This window comes from Emydura macquarii, unplaced genomic scaffold (assembly GCF_026122565.2).
Source record: "Emydura macquarii macquarii isolate MOO-44397 ecotype Brisbane River unplaced genomic scaffold, CSIRO-AGI_Emac_v2 contig_3348, whole genome shotgun sequence".
Lineage (NCBI taxonomy): Eukaryota > Metazoa > Chordata > Testudines > Chelidae > Emydura > Emydura macquarii.
In genome coordinates, this window is record NW_027133485.1 from 6,322,497 (window position 1) to 6,347,997 (window position 25,501).

The 25,501-nt window shown below is 46.2% G+C and overlaps 1 protein-coding gene across 1 annotated transcript in view; it reads right to left on the reverse strand.

Moving 5' to 3' along the window:
• LOC137143894 (adenylate kinase 2, mitochondrial-like) overlaps positions 1-25,501 on the reverse strand; it is a 44,116-nt gene that overhangs the window by 4,461 nt on the left and 14,154 nt on the right. Inside the window, exons 7-10 of the mRNA XM_067533931.1 lie at positions 10,412-11,042; positions 3,509-3,714; positions 1,425-1,569; positions 835-997 (exon numbers count right to left, since the gene is read on the reverse strand). Of these exons, the coding sequence (XP_067390032.1) occupies positions 835-997; positions 1,425-1,569; positions 3,509-3,714; positions 10,412-11,042 (1,145 nt within the window). The remainder of the gene's footprint in view (positions 1-834; positions 998-1,424; positions 1,570-3,508; positions 3,715-10,411; positions 11,043-25,501) is intronic.

The window sequence follows — 25,501 nt, forward strand, 5'->3', positions numbered from 1 at the left end:
GCTGGGACTGAAAAACAGGGGACAGATCACTTGAAAATTGCCGTTCTGTTCATTCCTTTTGAAGCATTTGGCACGGGCCACTGATGGAAGACTGGATACTGGGCTAGATGGACCATTGGTCTGACCCACTATGGCCATTCTTATGTACCTCCCTCCCACCCACAGACCTCCTCAATCTGATCTGGCTGGTGAGTCTGTTCAGGGGTAAGGACAAGCTGGAGAGACAAGGCTACACATGGAACTTTCTCCCTCTTCACCTAATGCCTGTCCATCAATAGTCAGAGGCATGCAAAGGGACTGGATGACTCAGGAACATGGAGCCTCTCACTTCTAGTCACTTGTACAAATCCAGGACAGACTGGTAGACAGTCATTACCATCAGAACTGGTCAACGACTTGTGTGAAGTGAGGCAAGGGCTCAGGGTTCAGCTACTACTGGACAAGCCCATGCCAAAAGAACCATCATAAAGGCCAAGAATTAGACAAACCATTTCCCTCTCTACAGGGATGCACTCGGTTCAAGGTGGAGGCATGCTAGCAGAGCAGTGGGAACCTTGCATTGTCAGTGCCCTGAGGCACCTGCTCTTGTGACTGAGAGCTTCAATTTCCAGGGCTGTCAAGCCGTCACACTTTTCACACTCACTAGGTATAAAATCCAAGAAATAGTGATCTTCAGCTGGCCTAACAGCCAACTGAATTTCAGGCAGCTATATGGGAAAGCCCCCCCTCTTATCATTAGGCCTAAAGTCCTTGGCAAACACCTAGGATTCCCAACAGAGAAATTTGTCAGTCTGCTCACTCCACTAGATCTGATCTCCAGCTCACCATGCTTACCTTTCTCCCAACGTACACTGGGATGCCAATGACCATGGCAGGAATGGCAATGCCAGCAATCAGGGAAATGCCTACAGGGGCACCAATCAACGTGCCAAGCTGCCAAAGAATTTTCTTCTTGCGACTCCACGGCTTCTTGCCCCAGAACGTGCAGCCAGAGGGACTGTAGGGGAAGGAAGTTGTCTTTTCAAAAATCCCATAAATAAAAATAATGTCTCGTGGGAATTGAGTGGATACTCTGCAAGAAAGGCTCCTTCTCCCCAGATCCAGTTGACCCTCAGGAATGGATGCCCCCACAATGTGAAGGGGACTATACCTAATATTTATCCCATTTAAAAGCTTCCTCACACTGTCCCATCAGCGGAGGCCAACCATAGTCAGGAGGGACCACTGTGCACTGCTGTTGTGAGGAAACTCTCAGTTTCAACAGAGACCCACTCTCACCTATTCCTGGTGATCAGGAGTGCATGTGGGGAGGGGAGGAAGGGGATTTGTGAGGTGCAGAAATTAAAATACATTAAACACAAAAATATACACACACATCATACTCTCGCAACAGGAGGCCCAGAGGATTCTGCTCCCTATCTCACCTGAGGTAATGCAGATCTGAGATCTCCTTCATACACAGCCAGCAGAACTCACAACCACACACTGCACAAGTCATGTGATTACAACTCCCATCATTCATCTTGATGATGTAAGCACTGCAACGTGGGCACGGCTTGATGTCATCAGCTGTTGGGAGGAAGGAAGGAATCAAGTCAGATTCTGCACACCTTAGCCAGCTTTGGGAATTTACTGGGGTTCTTTTGTGTGGGGATGGCAGGCTCAAGAAGACAATCCATGTCAAATTCTGTCCATCTAGGCCGAGTATTATTATTCTCGTAAATCAAAAAGGTAAAAGCGAAGGCGGTTACCTGGCTGGTTCTGACCACATCCTTCAGTGCTACAGGGTAGCGGTGGGGCCCCACCGCTACACGAGCTCTTAATTCCACTAAAGACAAGTCAACATTGTTTGTCTGGCCAGGATACACCAGAAAGAACAGCATTTCAAAGAGTGTTTTCTACCTCATGAAAGGGATCTGTTATGAAAGAGTTGTGTCTGCCCTATTATAGCCAGCCAAGAGCATCAACCATTTTTAAACTGCACCACTAACACGACTTAAGAGCGAAGAAATGTTCTCTATTCTTCTACCTAGAAGACAAGACAGGAGAAAAAATGACCCACATTTTTAAAAGCATCCTCCTCTTTGTAGGTATAAGTTGTGTCTCTGATTGCAGATAAAGTCTTAATATATTGGTGACTAAGTAACTAATCTGTACGCAGCTGGGTACTCAATCATGAAAGGTATTAGCATCCACCAGTTATTGCACAAGGAGACAGGACAGAGGCAGCTTTATACCCATTTTAAAAAATAAGTCATTCTAAAGTGTAATTTGTGATCAAAGTTATGCAATGGATCCCTGTACAATTCAGTGTGTTGGTGGCAATCTTTAAAGACCCGAACAGTACGGGATTCAGATGTTCTGAGACCAACTTATAATAGACAGAGGTAACGTCTCTCTTTGGAGTTGATCTCCCAGGGCTGACAGCTAAGTTCTGTAAAGGGCCTCATTTCTATGAATCCCCTTTGGCAGCAAGTAGTGCCCAGAGGTTGATTTTTGCTTGTTGGTCTGTGTTGGGAATTTTGTCCTGCAGTTGTTGATTGCCCATTATCACGGCCCTGTAGATTTCAGGCATGTTTTAGCCTGAAGTAACAGCTGAGCCACCTTTAAAACATTTGCTCCTTACACAGAAACCAGCTATTGTGCAAATGGAACAATGTGTTTATAATTAGTAGCATGCTAGGAGAAGATACGCATTTTGTTTGGGGGAGAAGGAATCTGTTAACCCATATTATGGTTCACTTTCTGAATCACTGATACTTTTTAAAAAGCACTATAGGTCAGCAGATATTCTGATTAAAGAGTGCAGCTCTTTACCTGCCAACATTAGAGTTTGTGGTTTGGCATCTCTCTCCTATAAATAATGGTATTACTAATACTTATCAGAGCAGGGAGCTAAATTCTCCATTCTAGGATAAGTATTAGTGCTGCTATCGCTCACAGCAGCAGACAAAACGAAGCTCACATTTGAGAGAGTAAAATTTCCTTTTTGAGATTGAGATCAGCAAGAGCTTTGAGAGCATCTATAAGATCAAAGTACTCCAAAGGTAGCTGCTTATCTTGTATAACAGCGAGAGTCCTGTGGCACCTTAAAAAGACTAACAAATTTATTTGGGCATAAGCTTTCATGGGCAGAAACCCACTTCGTCGGATGCTTATTTTGTGTGATCTGTCAGAAGGTACTACATACAGAATAAGGCGACCATATGCAACTGGGTCCTGCAATTATGGAACCTCAATTTTTAATTCCATTGGTAGTTTGTGTAACTAGTTTGTCAGGCCAGATATTTTTATTCCATTACTGGCTAGGGAGGGAAGCTGTGTTGAGCATCAGAGTAGACCAGATCCAATGTTGTCGGTGTCCAACATCTGTGCCAAGTGGATGTGCTCCCTGCCAGGTGTTAATACCCCACTTTGATTCCAGGAAGTGCCGCAAAACAGATGAATCTCTTTCCTGGCTTCACAGATGTAATTAATACTGGTTAATGAGAAGCTTGTTAATTCATACCCGGTCCAGATTCCTGTCCATAACTGAGGCCTGAGGCATGCTTCGTTCGTACTCGCAGCGTCTGAGCCCTTTGCTGACGGGCCATATCGCAGGTTTGGTTTGGATGCCATATCTGTTTGCAGTGATAGCAGAACTCAGTCTGGCAGCCTTCCCTCTCACAGGTCAGCTTGGGGCAACTGGCACAGCCGTAGGCAATAACAGCGTAACTGAGGAAGACACAGATACCAGGAGAATTAGTAAAGCCAGAAAGTTATTTTAGAAACACAGGAATCAATATACCAGAACACTTCAGTGGCCCATCTGTTGGGTAGCACTGAGATTTGCTCTTGACTAGTCATAGCCACCCAACTTCAGAGGCAGTTGAACTATAGTAGTGGATAATGGATCCCTAGCTAGTTTCCTTCTGTGTATTCAGAATACAGCCTTTTCAGGACAAAGGCATGTTATTTGTTTGGCACAACACACATTTACAGCCTACATACACCTACTTTAACAACAAATCCTTGACCAACCTGATGAGGGCACTGCAGACTGGTTTGTAAAGCACTCAATCATTCACTTTGGCTATTACATATCATTATTTAATCAGGTAGATAATGATACCTTCCTTGGACACAACCATATCCAACTGACCAGTTGAGCAATCCTACCATAGGTGCGCATAGGGATGGAGATATGCAAAAGAAAGAATTAGTTCTCCTTGACCTCAGCTGATGCAGCTTTACATCCTGACGCTTAAGATCAGTTATCCTTGTCATTTTTAACCTAGCTAGGATCAATTAGAAATGCTATTCTTTCATAGCTGTTTTTTTACTTTAATATTTAAAACAGATGTTTCAGTTGCCTGCAGCAGTGAGTTTCACAGGTTACTCTGAAAGATGGTTTCTTTCATACTGTAGAGATTAACGCAATTTTGTAGTATTGGACAGATAAAGCAGAATGCTTGACTGGGATTCACTATCAACTCCTCTTGTTTGTCTCCTTTCCAAATTAAGCTTTACTATTTCTAATTGATCCCGATATGGAAGCTTGCTCTTCCTGAACAAGCCCTCTTTGAATTCTTGGTTTCTCCAATTCAGAGGATCTTTTCTATTTTGGGTTTTGACATTAGGTGACCAACATTAAGTTACATGAGGCAAGGATACCATTTATACAATCTTATATCTAATGTTCCTCTCTGTACCTATTGGCAGCCTTGTCTTGACCACCAATGCATACTGAACAGATTCTTTCTTCATAGATTCCAAGGCTAGCAGAGACCACTGTGATCTTCTAATCTGACCTATTCAGGCCATACAACTTCCCTGAAAAAATTCCTAAAGCGTAATTTTTAGAAAGACATCCAGTCTTTATTTAAAAATTGCCTGTGACGGATAATCCACCATGACCTTTGGTAAATTTTCTAATGGTTTACCCTCACTGTTAAAAATTTACTCATTTCTAGTCTAAATTTGTCTAGCTTCAACTTCTTCACCTGTCCTCCAAGTCAACAAGTTCTGTTGCTTCAGTGGATACAGCCAATTTAGACCCTACGATCTATGACCTACTCAGCTTGCTCCTTCCAATACACACTACCTTCTATTTATCTATACTGACATTCATCTGTTAGTTATACTAATTGCTTCAGTTAATCAGTACAGAGATTGGCACTTTAACAAAAAAGGTACAAAAGGAGTTTTTAGAGATATAGCTACTTCAGGAAAGGAGCTCTGGCTGATCTCTAATGCAGAAGTCCCCAAACTATGGGGTGCAGTGGGTCTGGGCCAGCCTCTATAAGGGCAAAGAGGAAGCTTCACCCAGCCATCCTCTGCCCCTCCCTCTGCTCCAGTCCCAGCCCCCCAGCTGCAGCCCCAGCCTAGGCTCTCAGCTGTGTCCCCAGGCCCCACTCCTGGCAGCAACCTGTGCCCCCAGGCCCTGCCCCCCGCTTTGCAGCTGCAGCTCCAGCCCCCAGCCCAGGCCATGGCTCCCAACTGTGGCTCCTGGGGAGGGGGCATGGACCAGGTAAGGGGGGCATGACCCCAAAAGTTTGGGGACCAGTGCTCTAGAGGAAGGCGTATTTATGCAGAACAGTCCTCCACTTCTACCCTTACACTTTGGCAGGAACTACAACTGAAGGGATGTCTGGGTTTTCTGCAGCTTTTCTCATAGGTCAGTCTTAAATGGACCAATTACAGGACAAACTAGAAGACTGAGAAGAAGGAAGCATGGGGAAGCATATGTTTGAGCTGGTAATGTGGAGATTTAGCTAGCACTTCTACAAGGAAATCTACCATGGTTGAGCTCCAAATGGCACCACAGAGCACTGTTCTAGAGAAGCTCATCTGCAACGTTGACAGAAGTCAGGATGAGTTATTCTGTTGATTTTCTGCAGCATTTCTGTTAATGTTTACAGAGAGAATACCCCCACTTATGGTTTATTTTTAGGGCCTGTGGAATTCAAGTTGTATTGCAGCTTCTGAGGCAGCAGCATGAGAACTGCTGAATGTGTCATACCACAATGATTCATATCCCGTGGGAGTTTGAGCAACTTGATCCTGCCTGGGTGCAGCATAATTGTTAAAGACAAACAATGCCACTCTGCTGACAAGCAGGGACTGAAAAACACAACTGTAGGGCCTCCAGGTGCATCAACAGGCATGTGTTTCTGGCATTCAGACAATGCTAAAGAGACGAGACAGGATTCAGGCAATCTCAGAAAGGTATTAACTCAAGCCACATTTGATTACTGAACATTTTGTCAGAAGGCTCTTTCTCACACATCCTCACCTCCTGCCAGTAGGCTGCAGCCAACTCCTTAGCAGGGAGACATATTCAAGGGTAGGACATTGACAGCTTCTGAAGAAAACATTATCATACCAGCTGTTGTAGGAGATGTTGCCATTTTGGGGCCTGACAACCAAACTACCAGGAGGGCCAGGAGAGCTCAGCATGCTACAATAAGGTGATTTGTCATGTACGGAACTGTCCCCTGCATTAGAGAATTCTGAGGCTTTTCTGGCCATCTCAGACGGTACGGTTTTCTTTTAAAAAAAACACCAAAAAACCCAGAACAGTTACTAAGCACTGAATCTTAGCCCCAGACATAAAATGGCAAACTAACAGCAACAAGCTCACTTGTGTGGAGTCAACTACATGCTTACTTAGCCTCTTAAAAAAAATCAGGCTCTGAATTCTCAAGTCCAGCTAAAGAGACTGCTCAAATACTCTACCCAGAACACGGACAGCATCCGGCTAGACCCAGCATTGCAGAGTCTGAATGGTTAACGTTTGCATCCCTCTTCACCTGGTCTTTGACACATCCCTGCAGTTTAATAATTAGTCACTTCCTGGTATAGCCCCAGCTGTTGGAGTGACAAGGAGTATCCTGACCTTTCCACATCCCAGGTGTGGCTGCAATTAAACCCCAATATTACTACAGAATCTGGAAGTGCTGCTTTTAGCCTACTCTCACACAGCCACCGAGATGCCTGTCTGCTTTCTCCATTTGTTCTGAGGAAGTCAGAGCTGGGCTTGCCTCACCACAATCACGTTCCACCTCCTTCACGTAGGCGATGTCTACAGTACAGACCTTACAGCACAGTTGTGCTGCTGCTGCGCCACTATAAGGTCTCCCGTGTAGCTGCTCTATGCTGACAGGACAGAGCTCTCCTGCTGGCATAATCAAACCACCCCCAAAGAGCGGCGGTAGCATATCGCCAGCCAACGAAGCACTGTCCACATCGGCTCTTTTATGGGTGAAACTTATGTCTATCAGAGGTGTGTTTTTTCACACCCTTGACTGACAAAAGTTTTGCCAACAAAAGTGCTAGTGTAGATGAAGTTTTACTTCAGCCTACACAATTCAGTTGTTTTAGCGCTCTGTTATTTCCCTAAACCTTGGGGAGGGACATAGTGAGACAAATGCCAGACAGCAGCATCAGCTTATTGCAATGGGGTGACAAAAATCTGTATTTGTATGAAGAGCTGATGGTACACCAACAGACCAGCATTGCCATGGAAACATATTTCAATGTTATGTGTGTATTTTACCTCCCTAGGCAGCATAGCTAAGCTTGCTCTTTTATGAAGTTGTTTGGAGCATGTGTGGGATGCAAAGGCATGCCAGACAGGACGCTGCATGCCACATGGCTTGTGTTTTGAAACATATCTGTCCAGGAGACTCTTGACGCAACTACTGGCCAAACTGCATGGCTGGAGAGGCACAAGATTCAAAGCTCCACAGTCTTGAGTGGAGTGTGATGTGGTTAGAAGAGGGGGTAATTGTTCAACAGAACATCTGAAAACAAGTTTGCTCATCAGTCCTTCATACTAGTCATTCAAGCTCAGCCACCAATAAATCTCACTGGAAAGTGCACTGTCTACCCAGGCACTGGTGTTCCTGGCTTTACACAAGGACAACTAGACAAGTTTTCCAGGAAGAATGAATTTAGGGTGAATAACCTCTCTTCCCATCTCAACTGGTTCTGACAGCCTTTGTCAAAGTGCCACTAACAAGGAAGACAGCAGGGATGTCCTGTCTACCAGCAGTTTCACAAAGTCACCTATCCCAGCTTGCTGATTTCTAAGGGGCAGGGGAGGGGATATCAACTCTACAGTTTCTTTTGAAACCTTTTATAAGCTGCCTATGTATAAACTGTTGGCTCACTGGGCTAGCAGAACAGCCAGATGGCATCAACTGTTTGTGCAACAAAAATGAATGTTACACTAGCCTTCATAAGCCTGCCACAGCTGCAACTTTATCAAGTATATACTAGACTAATAGTGAAAAAGTAATGTCTTCAGAAGGGGATGTCTTCACAAGGCCAGACAGTCTCAATTGGCTCTGGTGTGTTTACATTTTAAACCAAATACTCTAATAAACATCAGTAAAACAGGAAACTCAGTAAATGGTAACTACATTCTCTCTAGCTGATTACCAATGCAGACTCCAAGGACATTACTATGTCCAGCAGTATGATCTGATCTGCTCCCAATGCCTAGGAACCACCCTAAACAGCAAGATCAAAAACCTTGATCGTTTTAAGCTAACTTAACCTTAAGCCTCCAAAGAACAAGCTTTAATAGTAAGTAAATACTATGCAGCAACCATGTATAAGCATCCCGTCACACAGTAACCTGAGACACAGAGGTTAAGTGGAACTTGCCCACAGTCAAAGTTTGTTACAAAGCTATGATTAGATCTTAGGAATCCTGCCGCCAAACCTTTGCTCTGAACATTAGGACAGAATTTCCCGTAATATCCCCACTAGCTGGGATTGTATTTTAAGCCTCCTGTTTGTTTCTGCAGCATTATTGGATAGATAACCTACAGAATCCCCTCCACCAACTAGCCTGTGCTTATGCTACATCAAAAACCTTAAGGGGCCTCATTTAAAGGAAAAGAGAAGAGAAAATGAAAGCAACATCTGATAACCTAGACATTTTTGGATGGACTGAGTTTTGGCCAGAGTTAGACAGTTCCTCACTTAAGCAACTAATGAATGAGTCAACATGATTCAACATTTTTCCTCTACCATTGTGTTTCAACATCCTGGTGCCAGCTTGGTAAAGATTTCCCTCACTGAGGAAAATCAATATCTACAGTTCCTCCTTCAGGTGTGGAAATAACGTCTAAAGCTCACCAACTCTACTTAGGCTCTCAGCAGCACAACATGGTAGGGGAAATCCCAAACTTCCCATTATTTCAGAAAAAGCTTGCTTCTAAATTAGAGAAACAAGGATGTGATCACAACTGAAAACCCCTAAGAATTCATTCTGAAACATTCTCTGGAAAGGTGGCACTTCATATCTAACTTTTCCATGCTCCCACAACCCATAGTCTTAAATCCCTTGGTTTGTAACATCAGCTTTGTAATGAGAGCCACTGTCTGATAACTAATTCCATCTAGAAAAACAGCCTGCTGGTTGACAGGACTTCCCCCACTCCCAAATTACATTTTGTCAACAAACCCCCTACACAAACTAAAAGCATATCCACTCTGGTTCAATAAGAAAAGTATCTAGGTACCTCAAAACAAGGAGAAGAATGGGCAGGAAGATGATTGTGGCCTGATGGAGAGACTGATTTAACTTAATACTTAGTGAATAATCTTTTTGAACATTTATTTATTAATACTCAAATCCCCTCCCCACCAGGTCAAGTATACATAGGTCTAGTTTACAGCTGGCTACACAGAGGTTACGTGACTTGCCCTAGGACACATTGGCAGTGTCAGAAAAATTAATTTAGGCCACTAGACCATGCTCCCCCCCCCTTTACGAAATTGTGCTTCTACGGGATATAAGAGAAGAAACAGTCCTGTGTGCCACTGTAATACTAAGTATTAAAACATTTATATAGTGCTCTTCATCTTGGGATTTTCCATGGGTGGGGTACACAGTACTACCCTTATTTTAAAGGCAGAAACTGAGGCAAAGAAAGGGGAAGTGACTCACCCCAGTTCAAAAGTTATAACAAGACAATTTTAGTCTGACTCCCAAATATTTACAAAGAGAGCTCAGGTGGGCTCCTTCATTTTGCAATGGCTGGCACATCTGTGCTGTGGACTTACGAGTTGGCTGTTCCTTACGGTGTCCAATAAAGAAACAAACCTGCACATAAGAAAAGCTGCATGCGCCTTCCTTCCCACGCAGGAGGCTCAAGATTAAATAAGTTAGCATTATTAGAAAGGGGGAAAAAAAGGTATTTTTCGGGACCAGCTCCGCAAATTCCCCTGCACCGGTCCCAGTTAAAAGCCCAGGGTCCCTTCCCAAGACACAGCCTAGCAGAACCACAGTGCCCCGGGCTCTCCCAGGCCAGACGCCCGCCAAAGGTGGGGCCAGACACTGTCCCCCCCCCGCACCCCGGGCTCTTCCAGGCCAGACCCCTCCCCCCGCGCCGGGACCCGCTCGGGACTCACTCACCCGCAGTCCGGGGCCGGGCACCAGCGGCAGTCGGGGTCGGCGGCCAGGCAGCGGCGCAGCATGAACTCCTCGTACTTGGCGACCAGGTGGGGCGAGTCGCGCAGCAGCAGGCGGATGTCGGCCGGGTTGAGGCGCTCGCTGCACTCGGGGCAGCAGATGTTGACGCGGGACTCGGTGATCTCGATGCGCAGGTACTGGCGGAGGCAGGCGCGGCACGAGCGGTGCGGGCAGGAGAGCAGGCGGGGGGCGTTCTCGGCCGGCTGCCGCACCAGGCACAGCGGGCACTCCAGCTCCTCCGCGCCGCCCTCCGCCGCCTCGGCCGCCGCTGCCTCCTCCGCTGGCGGGGCCTCCTCAGCCGGCGGGGCGGCGGGGGGAGCCGGGGCGGGAGGCGGCGGCGGCGGCTGTTGCTGCGGCGGCGGCTCGGCCTTGGCCCGGCGGCGGCCCCTCACCCCGCCGGAGGCTGAGGCGGCGGCGGCCGAGAAGACGCTCTGGAAGGAGAGGCGACGGCGGCGGCCGGGCTTGGGGCACTTGGGGGCGGCCGCGTGGATGGAGGAAGAGCGGGGGGACTCGGAGTCCTTCTCGGAGCCCATGGCGGGCCGCGGCCGGGGCGCTCCCTGCGGCTCGCGGCGCCCTGCGGAGACAAACGGTTCCCCTCAGAGGTGAGCCAGGCGCTCCGCCGCTCGCTAGTAGTCAGTCAGCGCGCACGACAGCCCGCGCCCCCTGCGCAGGCGCAAGGGGCGGACCGCAGACCCCGCCCCCCTCCAGCGCCCAGGGTCGTCACGTGACGGCGCTCGCCCGCCGCCAAGGCGGCCATTTTGGATGTGGGCACATGTCCAATGAAGTGGGCAGGGCTGAAGGGGGGGGAGGGTACAAGTGTACCGGGCCCTCCTAGACGTCTGTAATTGGGGTGAAAGGGGAGAGGGTGGGCCTGACATTTCAATGGAGGAGCCTGGAAGTGGGGGGCGCAGTCCCAAGGCGTGTCCCCTTCCTTTGCTGACAGATTCAGCCACCCCAGCTTGGGTACAGCTAGGACGTCACAGCACCATGACGTGTCAACACGTCACTGACACACCCTGGCCCATGACACCTCAGTGCCATGCGATGACAACATACCAGCGGCACACACTCCCCCTTCACGTTGTGGTTCCATGTCATGCCAGCACGCGTCACCGCAGAGCGCCAGAATATGCCATCGCGCCATCAACACATAATGGTGCCCGATGTCAGTATGACACAATGTGCAATAAAACCTCAGCACCACACCATATCTGTGTATCGGTGCCACACAACGCCTGATGATGTCTCTGCACCACATTGGATCATCTTAATTCTTGACATCTTGGTACCACATGTCAAAACAATAACAGCCAATATACTCTGTTGCCACCACATATCAGAAAATTGCAGATCAACTCTCCAGGCTGTTTAGGCATCTTGAAGGCTCTTGAAAACCTTTAGGGCTCTTGAAAATGATGACAGGACCAGCACATAATCTGACAAAATGCCATTTACAAGCAGGATGATCCTCAAAATGACAAAGACCTCCCTAGCAGGAACTTAAGGGCCACACCAAGTGTGCATAAAATTAAGTACATCGCAGTCATCCTTGTTTTTAACACTTGCTGGGATCAAGGTGAGATATCGTACGCTGACCCCTGCAGTTCTGAAGGATGTCGCTCTTTATTAGAGATAAAGTGACAGTGTGAGATGCACTGGAAAGCTTCTTGGATCACTGTTTGGCTACCTCTTTTCTACATACTGTAGTTCTTAGGAAGAATAATGAAGGGCTTTATTCACCCAATAACTTTTCTCTGAGGCAAAAGGTAGCCTGTAATCTCTTTCACTCAAGTACAAAATCAGCTGATAGCTCAAAGAGGAGCTAGCATTGCAACCCATATTCTTACCACATTAATGTAGAAGGTGCAGCGCTAACATTTACTTTTGAGTATAGAGGTGTGTTTCATACTCCTGGAGCTCTGCCAACTTTGTCTTCTGTTAAAAGGCAGGTGGACCAGCAGGAAAGACATTGCCCCTTGTTATACTGAGGAACTAGAGCAGAAAAATCTGACACGTCTATGAAGTGCGTGTTAAAGCAGCATAAAAAGGTTTGTGTTCCCAGTTTCTTTTCAAATTGTAACTGGACAGACCATAATTATCCATTTGTGGGGAAGAGCTGAGCTTCTAGCCACAATCACACTGTAAGATAACGTCTAATAGCAAAGCAAATTTGCATATTTAGACATTTCTTTCTCCCCCACTGCATAAGCCTCATTCACTCACCCCTGGACAAGCAGCAGGGCTTTGTAAGCTAAACCTAAGGCTGGAAGCCATGAGCACCTGAATTCAAATCCTGGCTTTGTCTTGAATACCTCCCTCTGCACTTCTTTTCCTTAATAGCTTGATATCCTGCTTGGAGGACCTTAGTCATCTGTCGTCCCTCTTGCCTGCTGCACACAGATGACATTGCTCTGCAGTCACCTGGCCAAGACTTCTTAGAATTAGCTTCACTCTGGCATCTCTGCCCTACTGACCATCAATCCATCCACATGATTTTGACCAATTCACACCGTTTGTATTAAACTTAGAAGTGGCCTCAGAGTGTTAAATTACTTTCTGGGAACAAAAAGCCCTTTTATTAAAATGGAAATCTAGCATTAAAGTCAAACACATCTCTTCTACAAGAGGGAAGCTGGGGGTGAAGGGTACCTGGTAAAATAACTAAGAAAAGGTGAGAGTCATGCATGCTGCTCATTAAAAGGCTTCTGCACAATAACAACAATAATAACATTTAATATTGAATAAAACAGCATTTCCATAGCACCTTTAATCTGAGGATGTCAAAGCACCTGACATCCTTACATCCCTATGAGAGTTAGAGAATATTACCCCCATTTTATAGATGTGGGGATTGAGGTACAGAGAAAGGAAGTTACTTGCCCAACGTCACTTAGTGAGTCAGTAGCAGAATGTGAAAAATAATGGTGGGAGGGAATCCATACAAACAAAAGGGATAGAAATCTTCTCACTTTGGGCATAAACCAAACTGTGGCTGGAAGAGGCCAGGAAGAAACTTCCCTTAAGTGTAGGTCATTGTAAAATTGCTCCTTTCAAGTTTTCGTGCACCTTCCTCTGCAGCACTTGATACAACTGCTGTATAATAGTTAAAGCAGTACAGCCCCTAGTGTAGATGCAATTATATAAGATTCAATATTATAAGATGCCTTATACCAGGATAGCTATTCCCATTTGGGAAGGAGGATAAGTTATACTGGTATAAGGCACTTTTAAGATAGTACAACTGTGTCCACATTAAATGTTTTACCGATTTAAACCATTTCAGTGGGGAAAAAAATCACACACCAAACTGAAATAGTTAAATCAGTACAAGAATTGTTGTAGACCTGGTTCCTGATAGGATATAGAGCTCCCACTTTCTGCTACAACTCAGCCATGCTCCCTTCTTCAGTACGAGCTATATACTATATCTCGAACATAGACAAGTTTCATTCCTGTTACTGAAAACTAATATGAGACAGGCCTAATATCCCTGCTAATACAGGCACAAATGGAGAAACAGAAAGTAAAACCATTTGGAGTCTCCGTTGCCACCCACTGAGTTGGCAGAAATGGCTCTTTATCCCCCTATTCCAAGAATCATGGCACAAACAGGGAGGGGAGAGGCCATGGTGGATTTGAGCAGATTCTCAAGGGAATTCTTTCATGTATCATTTAGTTGGATGGCCATCTTCCTTTCCCCCTCCATTTCTAAAATCCCTCAGAACTTGCCTACTTTACAGTCTTGAAGTAATTTAGCTATTTCCCAATTCTGACCAATACTAGTGGCTTCTGATACCTCTGAAACTGCCATGGTCCAGACATTCCATCTATTTGAAAACAGAGTCCAATCAGCAGAGGTGTTTCTTTGTGGAGCGATTCCTCAGCCTTTGCCAGGAGTTCGCAGGCTCCCACTTGGCATGTTCCTAGGCTAAGGAGCAGTTCAGACCTAACGGTTTGTTTTTATTCAAACTGAAGAAAGCCCTTGTTGTGAAGAAGAGTAAACAAGGAAGTCTGCTATTAAGTGAGGGAGGAGAGCCAATGGGAAATTCTCCCGGAACTGCAGATCAGCTTATCTAGAACTAGGAATTACAAAGAAATCTCATGGCTTTGGGGTGGTCTCCTGTCGTGACTGTTTGGCTTAGAGAGATATGAAAAAAAATTAGGGCGATTTTAAAAGCCTCATTGAAACACACTAAACCCCGCATGAGAAGGTCAAATTCTGCTCTCACTTACACTGGCATTAATCTGGAGTGACTACTGACTTCAGATCTTCCAGCTCTTTTCTGTTTAAATGAAAGCAGGATTTGACAGTTACTTTTAAAGCTGCCTTAAAATGAGACATCTCCTATGAAGGCTTTCAGCAACAAACCAACAACGCCCTGCTCTGCTGTGGTATTGAACCCTTTGCCAAGGTATCATCCTCAATTGATTTGCACTGCTTGTGTGTCTTTCTCTTTGTACAGCACCAAGCACAATTCATGAGCATTCAGTGAGACAAGTGGGATTGGATAGGACATGATAGGACTGACGCTTCCCTTCTTCCACCCACAGTGTTGCTTTCCTGAGTTATGATGAACACCCACACACAAAATAGAGTGATCTATCAGAGTCACAGGGAGGAAAGGCCTCTGGCTATGTACTGAAAAAACCCCTTTGTCAGATGGAGAGTAAAAGGAGAGCCAGCCTACCAGGAAATGTGCGGCTTGCCTGGTTAGTCTGCACTGGAGGTTGCAAAACTCCCCGCTCATGGTGGGACTGTTCGTGCTGAGGGAACAGGGACTGTCAAGGGCAAATTCACACCAGCCCGGAATATTCTGCGACGGGGCCACCACAAACAGCCCAGCCAGTCAAAACTGTGTTTGTGTCATTTAAAATAGAAACTCCAGCGTCTGCCACATACCCTGTCCCCCGCCCTTCCTGATTACCCAGATATCAGAGTTGTGGTAAGCAACTTCTTGCTCCTCTCCCTCTCTGGCCTGTATGAGTCTTTTTGAATAAAAAGAGCTACAGGATGGACAAAGAATCATTACAGCTGAAACCTACAGTTCATTTCAACGTTGAAGCCTAAACCCTCTCCCATGAGCAGCATTTTTTTGATTTAGGATAGTGTGTGTCTTTCCCACACACACAGGGCTGGGACAATTACCAACAGGTCACAGCCTATGTCCCAGGGTGGAAGAAGTTTAGGGAATAATACTTGCTTATTCATGAAGGGACCACAGAGAAAGTTAAAGCAGGGGGAAGGGACTGGGTGAGGTGAGGAAAAATCTAATGGGTGGGAGGAAGTGTGATGAGAACAGGGTCCTGGTGGACAGGAGTTAAGACTCTTACTTATTCTTTGTATAGCCCCAACAGTGTGCCAGGCTGTCTAAATTATGCTAAGAGCTGCTCCAGCCCACACAGTAGCCCAGCATCAGGTGGGACCAAAGGTGGCTTAAAACCTCTTAGGAGCATAGCACAGAATCTCACCCAAGGTCCCTGCCCTTAAGAATTTACAGTCTAGCTAAGAACACATCCTGGCTCTGCTACTTTGAACAAGTCATTTCCCCTCTCTGTAAAACAGGAATGATAATACAGTCCTACCCATAGGTATTTGAGGAAATTTCATTGTTTGTGAAGGGCTTGGAGATCCTTGGATGAAAGGTGCTCTGTAGGTACAAAGTACCAGTAGTATTTATAAGTCTTGACGCATGATGGGGTCACCACCCTGTAAGGCCCCGGGGAAGAAACACCGCTTTTTAATGACAAGCATATTGATCATTTCACAGAGCAGGTTGTCCTCATGAGGCCATTTTCTTTTCCTGGACAAGGATGGGGAGAGATCTCGATGCACCATTTTTATATAAACATTCTGGTCTAATCTAGTTGTTTCATGTTCCATTTTCCTTCCCTGGTCCAATGAGATATTTCCATGTAAGCAGATGAATCTGCTTTATTCTCCTTCTATCTGTTGAATTTCACCAAGATTTACGTTCTTTTAACTGAGGAACAAAAGGCAGGATATGGGAGCCCTGGGATCAGCAATTCAAGGCTCCTCAAAATAGCATTACTTTGCCTTACCTTGCAATTACACACCCTCTCCTATATAACATGCACAAACGGCACAGCGATCTCTTCACTCCCCACAATGACTTTCTAAAGTGGATGCTGTCATGTAATCTCCTGGGAGACAGACACGCCACATGGAGCATTGCGAAAGCACTGTGCAGCATTTACAGATCAGGCCTGCAGACAGAACACCAAACGTTCTCCACTTTTTTGCTGATCCCAGAATTAGTGGGCCTGTCAAGGGACCTGCAGTGGGCCCTCTCAGCCTACCTGGAATGAACAGATCTTTCCTCAGGGTTAGATGGATGAGAGAAGAGTGGGACCTGGTCTCCCCCGAAGTACTGCAAGGTGTTTGGAGCAAAGGAGAATCAGCTCCAGAGCCACCTCTGCAGAATGAGAGTGCATTGTGAGTGCTGTCAGAAGCTGATCCAAGAAGTGGGAGGTAGAAGGATTCTGAGTGGGAAGAATGTGAATAAGAGGCAGGAGTCTTAATATACACATTTCCTCCTGAGATACCACCCCGAGGTTTGAGCTAGCCAGGCAAGCCTGTCTGGATTGTTATAATTGGGGTGTCCAGATGATCAGTGTAGACACCCTGAAAGGGGTACTGGAATGTAGATTCAGAGACAGTGATAGTCTATTCCTTCTAGCGTGTACAGATAAGGAGCAATAAGTGGCTGTTTGTAATAGATATTTGATATTTTTTTCTTGTCTATAAAAAGTGTTTCCTTCTGTAATAAAAGTCCTGGCTGGTCTGTTTCCTGGGTGTATACCTGACGTAATGTATACTTAGCCCACAACTATGAGGGTTAAAATAGTAATAGCCCTCTCTCTTGATTCTCCATTACCTTGTGAGTGATCATTCCCAGTTATAAGGGATTATATCCAGAATGGTTTAACCCAATAGCAATCTACCTCTGGAAACATGCTAGTCCAATACGTATAATACAAAACAAAAGGACAAGCAAGACAGCTCTCTGACCTGAATCATTAAACAGACAAAGTTATGGATTTGGTGGTAGCATAAACACATGCAAATTACTTAGTTGAGAAAACCCCAAATGCTTGTTGCAGCTGGTTTGGGCTAGAAGTAGGTGGTGATGATAAACATCTTAGCCCTTCACTTCAAGGTGAAAGGCCAAGTCACAGAGGAGTAAGCAATTACAGCTTGGCTCGGAGGAGGGAGGAAGGAGCTGGGACATTTTTCAGGTGTTGTAGTGCGTGCACCAAACCTGACATCAGAAGTGCTGCAGGGCAAATTGTCTGGAGCCAATGCCTGAAAATACCAGGACCTGATTAAGGAAGCAAGTGGCCTCCTAGCTGATTAATGCTGAGCTTCACAATGTGCTGAAATGCAATAGTGGAATGAAAGGGGTAAAAGCATGTAACCGGCAATCAAAAATGAGACCCAGAGACAGAACAACAGGGCGTGAACTGAGCACGGGGAACCCTCAGCTCTCACTGATATCGCCAGGAGTTGAGAGCCCTCAGCACCTCGCAAGATCAGGCTCCACACAACTAGGGGAGACCAACACAGAATCAATAGACCTATAATTTTCAAGGGCATCCCGTTTAACTGAGTGGCAGGAGAGCAAGCTTGCTATGCCCACAATGAGCAGGTGGTGACAGGCTCCAGCACAAACACAAGGATTGCCTTCCCCGATGAGAACACACTAAGGCAATGGCCTGATTTCCAGGAAAGGAGATCAGTGTGTCAGAGAGAATAAGTTAAAAAGACCCGAAGGCTTCTGCCTCAGCTTTCTGTCTCGCTCACAGAGACATGTGGTGCTTGAGAGTTCAAAAGGCTAAATGAAAGGCCATCACAGAAACAAGTGCCAGGCAGGAAGCTGTGGGTTCTGCAGGCAGCTTATAAGTATGCATGGAGCAGAGCACCCTGGGCTTCTTTTGGGGGTGCAGGAACAGCTGAATGGCTCTCTAACCGACTGGGGATAGGTTAGCTCCAACCAAGACCCAAAGAGAGTCCTGGTCAGCCCCTCACTTCTCCAAGTTTAGTGTTCAGAGCTCCCTGACTACAGATCAGGGCATCTTTTACAGCCTTTCAGATTAATTAATGCTACAAAACAGTGGCAGCACCAGGAGTAGCCATACACATCTGCCCTAATCCAACACCTTCCTTTCCATTCACTCTTTTCTGGAGAAGTGGTAGTAAGAGGGTTAATCCTGCAGGCCTCTACACTAAGATGTATTAGCAGGCACCATCTGTCCTTTTTCATTTGCTGATGCACGACCTATTTTGTTGTTTAGTGGAGCAGGCGCTGCAGCTCTGGGTCTCTGTGTTGCAGCACTGTGGCTGGTTCTGCACAATCCATCCCCTTGCAGTGACCTGTCAAAGATCCAGCAGAACAGGGCAGGCTGATGGAAGGAGGCCTCGTGGGGCTAACTAACAGGAACCCAGCCTGGCCCCTTCTCTAGAGCCACCTGGCTGCAGAAAGAGCTTTGAATCTCCTGTGCATCAAACTCATCTCCCCAAAGCAACAGTTAACATCTGGGAAGAGAGGGCATTATAAATAGAGGGTTGCAAGAAACAGGAACGGGGGAGGAAAGAACAAGACACCCAACCCAAAGTGCCTCTCCCCACACACATCCTTATTACAAACAGCCATAGGAAAGTGTCTTCGAGGGTCTGCCTGAAGGTGATACTTTCCCACGGTGGAAACGATAAAGACACATCCTCTGCTGTCTGCAGTTTGCACACAAACATCACTGCCTTACGCTACAGAAAGCAAAAGCGAAGCTGACTAGAAACAAAAGCAAAAAAGGCTAATCTGTTTTCATCCTCCCAAACTGAGTGTAATGCAAAAGGAGACAGACGTTTTTAATGGAGAAGAGTCATTCTCTCTTGATCACCTGCAGTGAAGCAGAGTTGTTACATAGACCAGGGATTTGAACCTGACAGTGTCTCTTCAAAGCCATCTGAGGTGAGGAAATCAGAGTTAAGGCTAAAACCCCATCACAGCCCTCTGACTGGCTTCCCAGGAATAGCAGCCCTGAGAAACACAGCCCTGCAATGTTTCCTATGGTCTCGAGGGAGAGGGGAAGACGGGTTTCTCTTTCTCCCTAGTTCACACACCTGTTCTGCTCTGTCTTGGAGACAAATGGTTTTCAAAATTCAGCAACACCCTGAAGAAATAGAGCATTCCCAGGAGTTTCATAACAAACAGAGCATTCTTGTATCTATTGGGACGGAGTAAGCTGGGAAGCACTGATACAATTGATCAATAAGAGAACATTTGCCATACTGATCAATTTCATCCTCTATTTTGTCTCAGACAATAATCTATACCCGATGATTCAAAGAAAACTGATCTCCCCACGCTTCAGAATAAACCCAGATCATGTGCAATGCTATCCATGGTGGGAGGATGGGTGAAAGGCATTGGAGAATTCCTTCCTGAGATCTAAGGGATCAGCTCATGTCTTGAAGCATGAAATTAAATTACCCTTACTTTCGCATATAACTAAAAATATTATTAAAGGTCATAAAACCATCAGGACCTTTCTCAAATCCACCCATAGTATCTGATTCAGTAAGTTGCTGAAGCAGATTCCAAAGGTTACTGCCTCCCTATGTGAAATAGCACTTCCTCCTGAATTTACCCACTAATCATTTAATTAAACTATGCTGGCTGAAATTTTCCCTGTGATCTGACACAAAGGGTGGGGAAAGATTTTTTTTCCCCAAGTGTGGTTACGGTCAGAAAAGGACTATGGTACAAATGATGTACTGGCACTTCAGTACCCCGCTGCGTATCTAGAATACTCCAGCAACAGGTCAAAACAAGAGTTACTGCTGAAACGTCAGCCTGGTATCTAAAAATCGAGCTGGGATTTTTCAGCTTCCTGCATTACTAACATCATAACTATTCTCATCCCAAAAGTAGAATAGAGAGTGGACAGGGGGTATCCAGAATTACATTTGGATTAACACTTTTTTACTGGGCAGGAAAATCTCTCTTAATTGGTTCATCCCCCACCAAAATCCCTCCCTGCCACCACCAAAGCCATCAGCAAACCAGCAAAAATACCACCACCAGATGGGATTTATCTTTACTTTTCTTACACCCAACACTGGATTTCAAGGGCCACCTCCCCTAACACTAACTTTTCCAGCTGTTTTGGGGATAGGGAGTTGTTTATTTTGGCTCAAGTTGTCATTAAACTGGATTTCTCAGTCAAGAAAACCACAAAAATATAACAACTCCACCGTTTGGTCTTTCCATAGGAATATGATTTTGATCCAGTCTGGCAAGTCCTAAAGTCCAATTAGTCCAGTATCCCATCTCTGACAGTGGCCAGCACCAGATGCCTCAGAAGAAGGTGTAAGAACTCCCCAGCAGCAGATGTGGATAATCTCTCCCCACATTAGGTCTCAAGGGGATCTCTAACTATTAGAGATTGCCTTGAAGCACGAGGTTTAATATCCCTTGTGAAATTGTTATAATAATTATGATAACTCTGGATAGTCTTTATCTATATAAATGTCCAATCCTTTTTTGAATCAGGCTAAATTATTGGCTTCAATGACTTCCTGTGGCAATGAGTTCCACAGTGTAATTACCCTTCTCCCTCCTGCCTTCTTCCCTACGCTCCCCCTAATGTTTCATGATGTGTAGTGCATGTACTTACTCCTCTGTCCAGCTGGCATTAGCTACAAGTAATATAGCTTCAAGTAATGAGCTCCCAACATACAGTACAATGATGGTGCCCACAGCAACTCCTATTAGGGTGGATGTGTCCTCACATACTTTGGGAAGACAGGGCTGTACCTGACAGCAAAGACCCTCAATATGGACAGAAGCAGGGTCTGATGACAGCTCCCTGGCTTGGGGCACAAACTGCTGCAGGGCTGGCCAGCAGAGTCACTTCCAATATTTATAAGTTTATTTCTCTTTGCTTTGGGAAGCAAGTCGGCTCAAGAATGTTACTGATCCAGAGCCAAGGAATAAACATCCTCCTTGCAAACCAGATCCGCAGGCCTCTCTCATTAGCCATGTGACTAACGAAAGAAAGAAATGAAACTCAGCAAGGGTAGGAAATGTCCCTGAAGACAGGGACAGTGCTTGGAGCTACGACAGCAAGGAGAGAGGAAGGAGAGGCTGACGTGGCCAGTTCTGGTAATGAAAGGGCAGCTTTTGCTGAGAATCTGCTGGGAGAATGTTCCGATTTTCTTAACCAGCAACATCTGTGACAAGGGGAAAGAACAGTTCCTGGAACTGAAGAGCAACACCTCAAATCCGACAGGCAGAGGGATTAGGAGGGCGGGACAGGGTTTCCACCACATAGTTCTTGGACCCTAAGTAAGGAAAATATATTTAATTTTCCAGAGGTATGAGCCAGTGTGAGCCAGGTGGAAAATGCATGGAGCTTTTCCCTTTGAAACTCATTTTGATCAGGGTCCTCCTGTTTAACATGTACACCCCACCCCACCATCATGAAGCAACCAACTCCCCACTACATGGAGTTCATTAGAAACCTGTGTTAACTGTCCCTACGGGCAGCCCTATCCTATACTGGGAGAGACAAGGTGGGTGAGGTAATATCTTCTGTCGGTGAAAGAGACAGGCTTTCAAGCTGCACAGAGCTCTTCTTCAGACCTCACCCGTCTTCTCTCTTATCTTGGGACCAAGACAACTGCAACAACATGGCAAACTATCCTCTATTGTCAGCCCGCAGAGTATTTAGCACCAGCCTTAGCTCCTTGGCTGGCATGGAAAGATGAATAGGGGGAGTTCTGCTGCACCAGCAGCCGTGGTTGTTTGCCTCAGAGAACAGAGACTGGATTTCAAAGGAAGCACAGCTTCCATTCTCAGCCCAGTGGGAACTGTGAGAGATCAGATGCAGCAGTGAAAAAGGGTCTGAGCCTTGAGCGTGGAGCATACTTCTTGGTTGAGGGAACATTCGAGGGGGGAAATGGGAAGCTCTTCCTGAAGGTGCCATGACCCTGCATATCTCCTTTGTCTCGGGATATTCAGGGAGGGGCCCAAATCCATCTGACGGCTGAAAGCCCCCACATAAGCTGATGTAGGGAAAGTCACTCCCATCATCTTGCAGCATCTGCCACTCCCACACATGGCTATTTTACAAGTGGGGAATTGAGGCACAGAGAGATTCAGTGACTTGGCCAAGATCACACAGGGTGTCAGTGGCAGAGCCAGGAACTGACAGATCCCACATGAGCATGTTAGCCACAAGACCTAACTTCCCTTAAGAGACCATGGTACAGCCTCAGAGATCCTTTCGGCACCCAGATAGACATCCAGCCTCTTCCCTTTACTTTCATGCCAAGGCTCCTGGCTATACCAGTGTGTGGCACTCTAAAGACTTGTCTACACGTAAAACGGTACAGTCGCTTCAGTGTAGACACTACCTACACTGATAGGAGGGGCCTCCCGTTGGCACAGTTAATCCACCTACCCCAGAGGTGGTAGCTAGATCAACAGAAGAATTCTTCCGGCGACCTAGTTACTGGGAGTTAGGTCAGCTTAACTACATTACTCAGGGCCATAGATTTTTCACACCTCTCTCCGAGTTAAACTGACCTAATTTTCTAGTGTAGACCAAGCCTAAATAACCTCTTTCCTGCCTTGCTGTTTACTTCACACACGTCATATATGCATTCCCCATAGACGCTGCTTAATCCAAGTAGGCAAATTTAGCTCTGATTGGACTGAATTGCCTGCCTCCACGGAAGTCAATGGGAGATTTACCATTGCATTCAGTGGGAGCAGACCATGAATCTTCCCACATAAATTAGTCCCTCCCACCCACTCATCATTTTTGTTGCTGCTCTCTGAACTTGTGGCTGTTTGGTAGAATCTTTCTGGCAATCACATGCCCAGAGCTGAATGGAACCGGCAGGTGTGGTTAGATCAGCTCAGTTGAGATGTGGTTGCTCTCTCTGTTCCGTGTGCAGAGCACTACACTGGGCGCCTTTAAAGCAGCAAGAGTTGCTTGGTGCCATGCAGTGGTCTCCGAGATAGGGCAGTTATCTCCTGTTGTAAGGACTGTGGCAGCATCTCGGGTGATGCTCAGGGGTAACTGCTAGCAGATGAGAGAGTTCTGTGGCACCTTAAAGACTGACCAATTTATTTCAGCATAAGCTTTCGCGGGCAGAAACCCACTTTGTCGGCTGCACCAGCATCAGCCAGGAAGTGCTGACTTTTTAAAAAAGTGACACTGAACTTTAAATGGCCTCTGTCACCCATGGAGCTTCCCTACGTGCTAGGCTCCAGTCATACACTTTAGGAAAGAAATCTAATAGCATCCCCTGGGACTGTTGCAATGGGTGGCTCCGGGTTGACTCAAGAGTTACACTAGGATTTACAGAGTCCTGACTCCTGCTCCAATGCTTCCAGCAGCCTTCACCCCCTCTGGACCAGCTCCCGAGTTGCCCTGGGATTTACATAACTCTGATTCCTGAGGAAACAGTGGTGCCTCCACATCCATCTAGGAAGGGGACTCTTCACACGTGATTGTAACCAGAAACAGGACATGGCAGCAGCTGGGAACCCTGGACACAGAACAGAATCCTCTCCCTCAGCCAAGAACAGAGAGTGCGTCTCTAACATCTAACAGGACAAAATTCTTAAGTGCTGCCAAACCTCACTGTTTGTTCCTACATCTGGTGTGCAAGGGGCAGTCAGGAGAGCCTGTCTGAAGGAGAGAGGAGCTTTGGGAGGGGAAGTGGGTTTACCATGGTCCTCTGTAACCCTCTCTGTTGCAGAGCTGAGCAAGACACCAAAGTGCCTAGAAATAGTAACGCTGCAAAGAAAAGATTTTTAATTTCAGTCGCCCGTCAAAAAGAACAGTCCCACTGGCCTCCTGCCACCAAAGCTTTGCACACCAGTGCCAAGGCTCGGGCTTAAGATGTTTAGTGCTTGGAGCTAGCAGAAGGTTTGTGCCGTGGAGTTATTGCCATTTATTGCTCAGAATGAAAGTTTTTGTAACCAGGGAATGCTTCTGCTGGCCTCTTGTCTTCCAGCCTCGACCTCTGCTGTAGACTTGGAGAAAAGGCCCTACTCTTGAAGGGAGTGTTTGCTGCTGGCATGAGCTGACTCAAACTCCAGTGCAGTCAATGGATTTGGACCCACTCATTCTCACAGTGAATTTGGCCCTATGAATCAATGCAAACCTCATGCATGCCTCCGCTTTCCTCATTATACTTCTTAGTGCAGGAAGTGAAATGGAACAAGGTGCAAAGTAAAGGCATAGGCTTAATGAGCTCAGGAGTCAGCAAATCGTTTCTGAAGAGTCCAGGGATATGGCTGCACAGCCAGGAGGAAGGGAGCTAGGATAAAAGGGTTGGGCAAAGTGGCATTTGCTGTCCTTTTACAACCTTCTAGCCCCTCTTAGCCCCAGATGAAATAAGTCGACAGTAGAAGAAGGAAAGAAAGGGAACAGGGCTTTCTATAGTGAGACCAAGAGTGTCCAGGGCTCCATGTGAGGCTGAGAGGGGATGGAGCCAAATTTACAACAAAAACTGTGGAAGATTTTTTTAACCAGCTTTCTTGTTACAATACAGAGAGCCAATAGCTGACTGCTCACAAGCCCACTGGCATCTGGAGGCATAGCTCTCTCTCGCTCTCAGCAAAGAAGGAATTCCAGGTTCTGTCTTGTAAGGGCGTCTCTGCTGATTCCAGCAGCATCGCCTCCCTCTTTGCCAGCTTTCCTTTCATACGCCTCCCTCTGGCAGAGCTCTTACCTGACCTTAGTTGCTAGGTAAAGAGGGAAAACAAATAAGCGTGACACACGGGCCTCCGATAGCGCCTGCTTGTGTCACTGTCAAGTGAACTGACAAAGGAACAGGAAGAAATTAATGAATAAAGAATCACGGCGATCATGACATGTCAGAGCCTGCAGCATGGCCTGCAGTGTAAGAGAGCCTGATGAAACCTCTCTGGGAACAAAGAGCCAAGCTAGATGCAGTAGGCAGCTGCCTCTCTGAATGATAACGTAAGACATCTT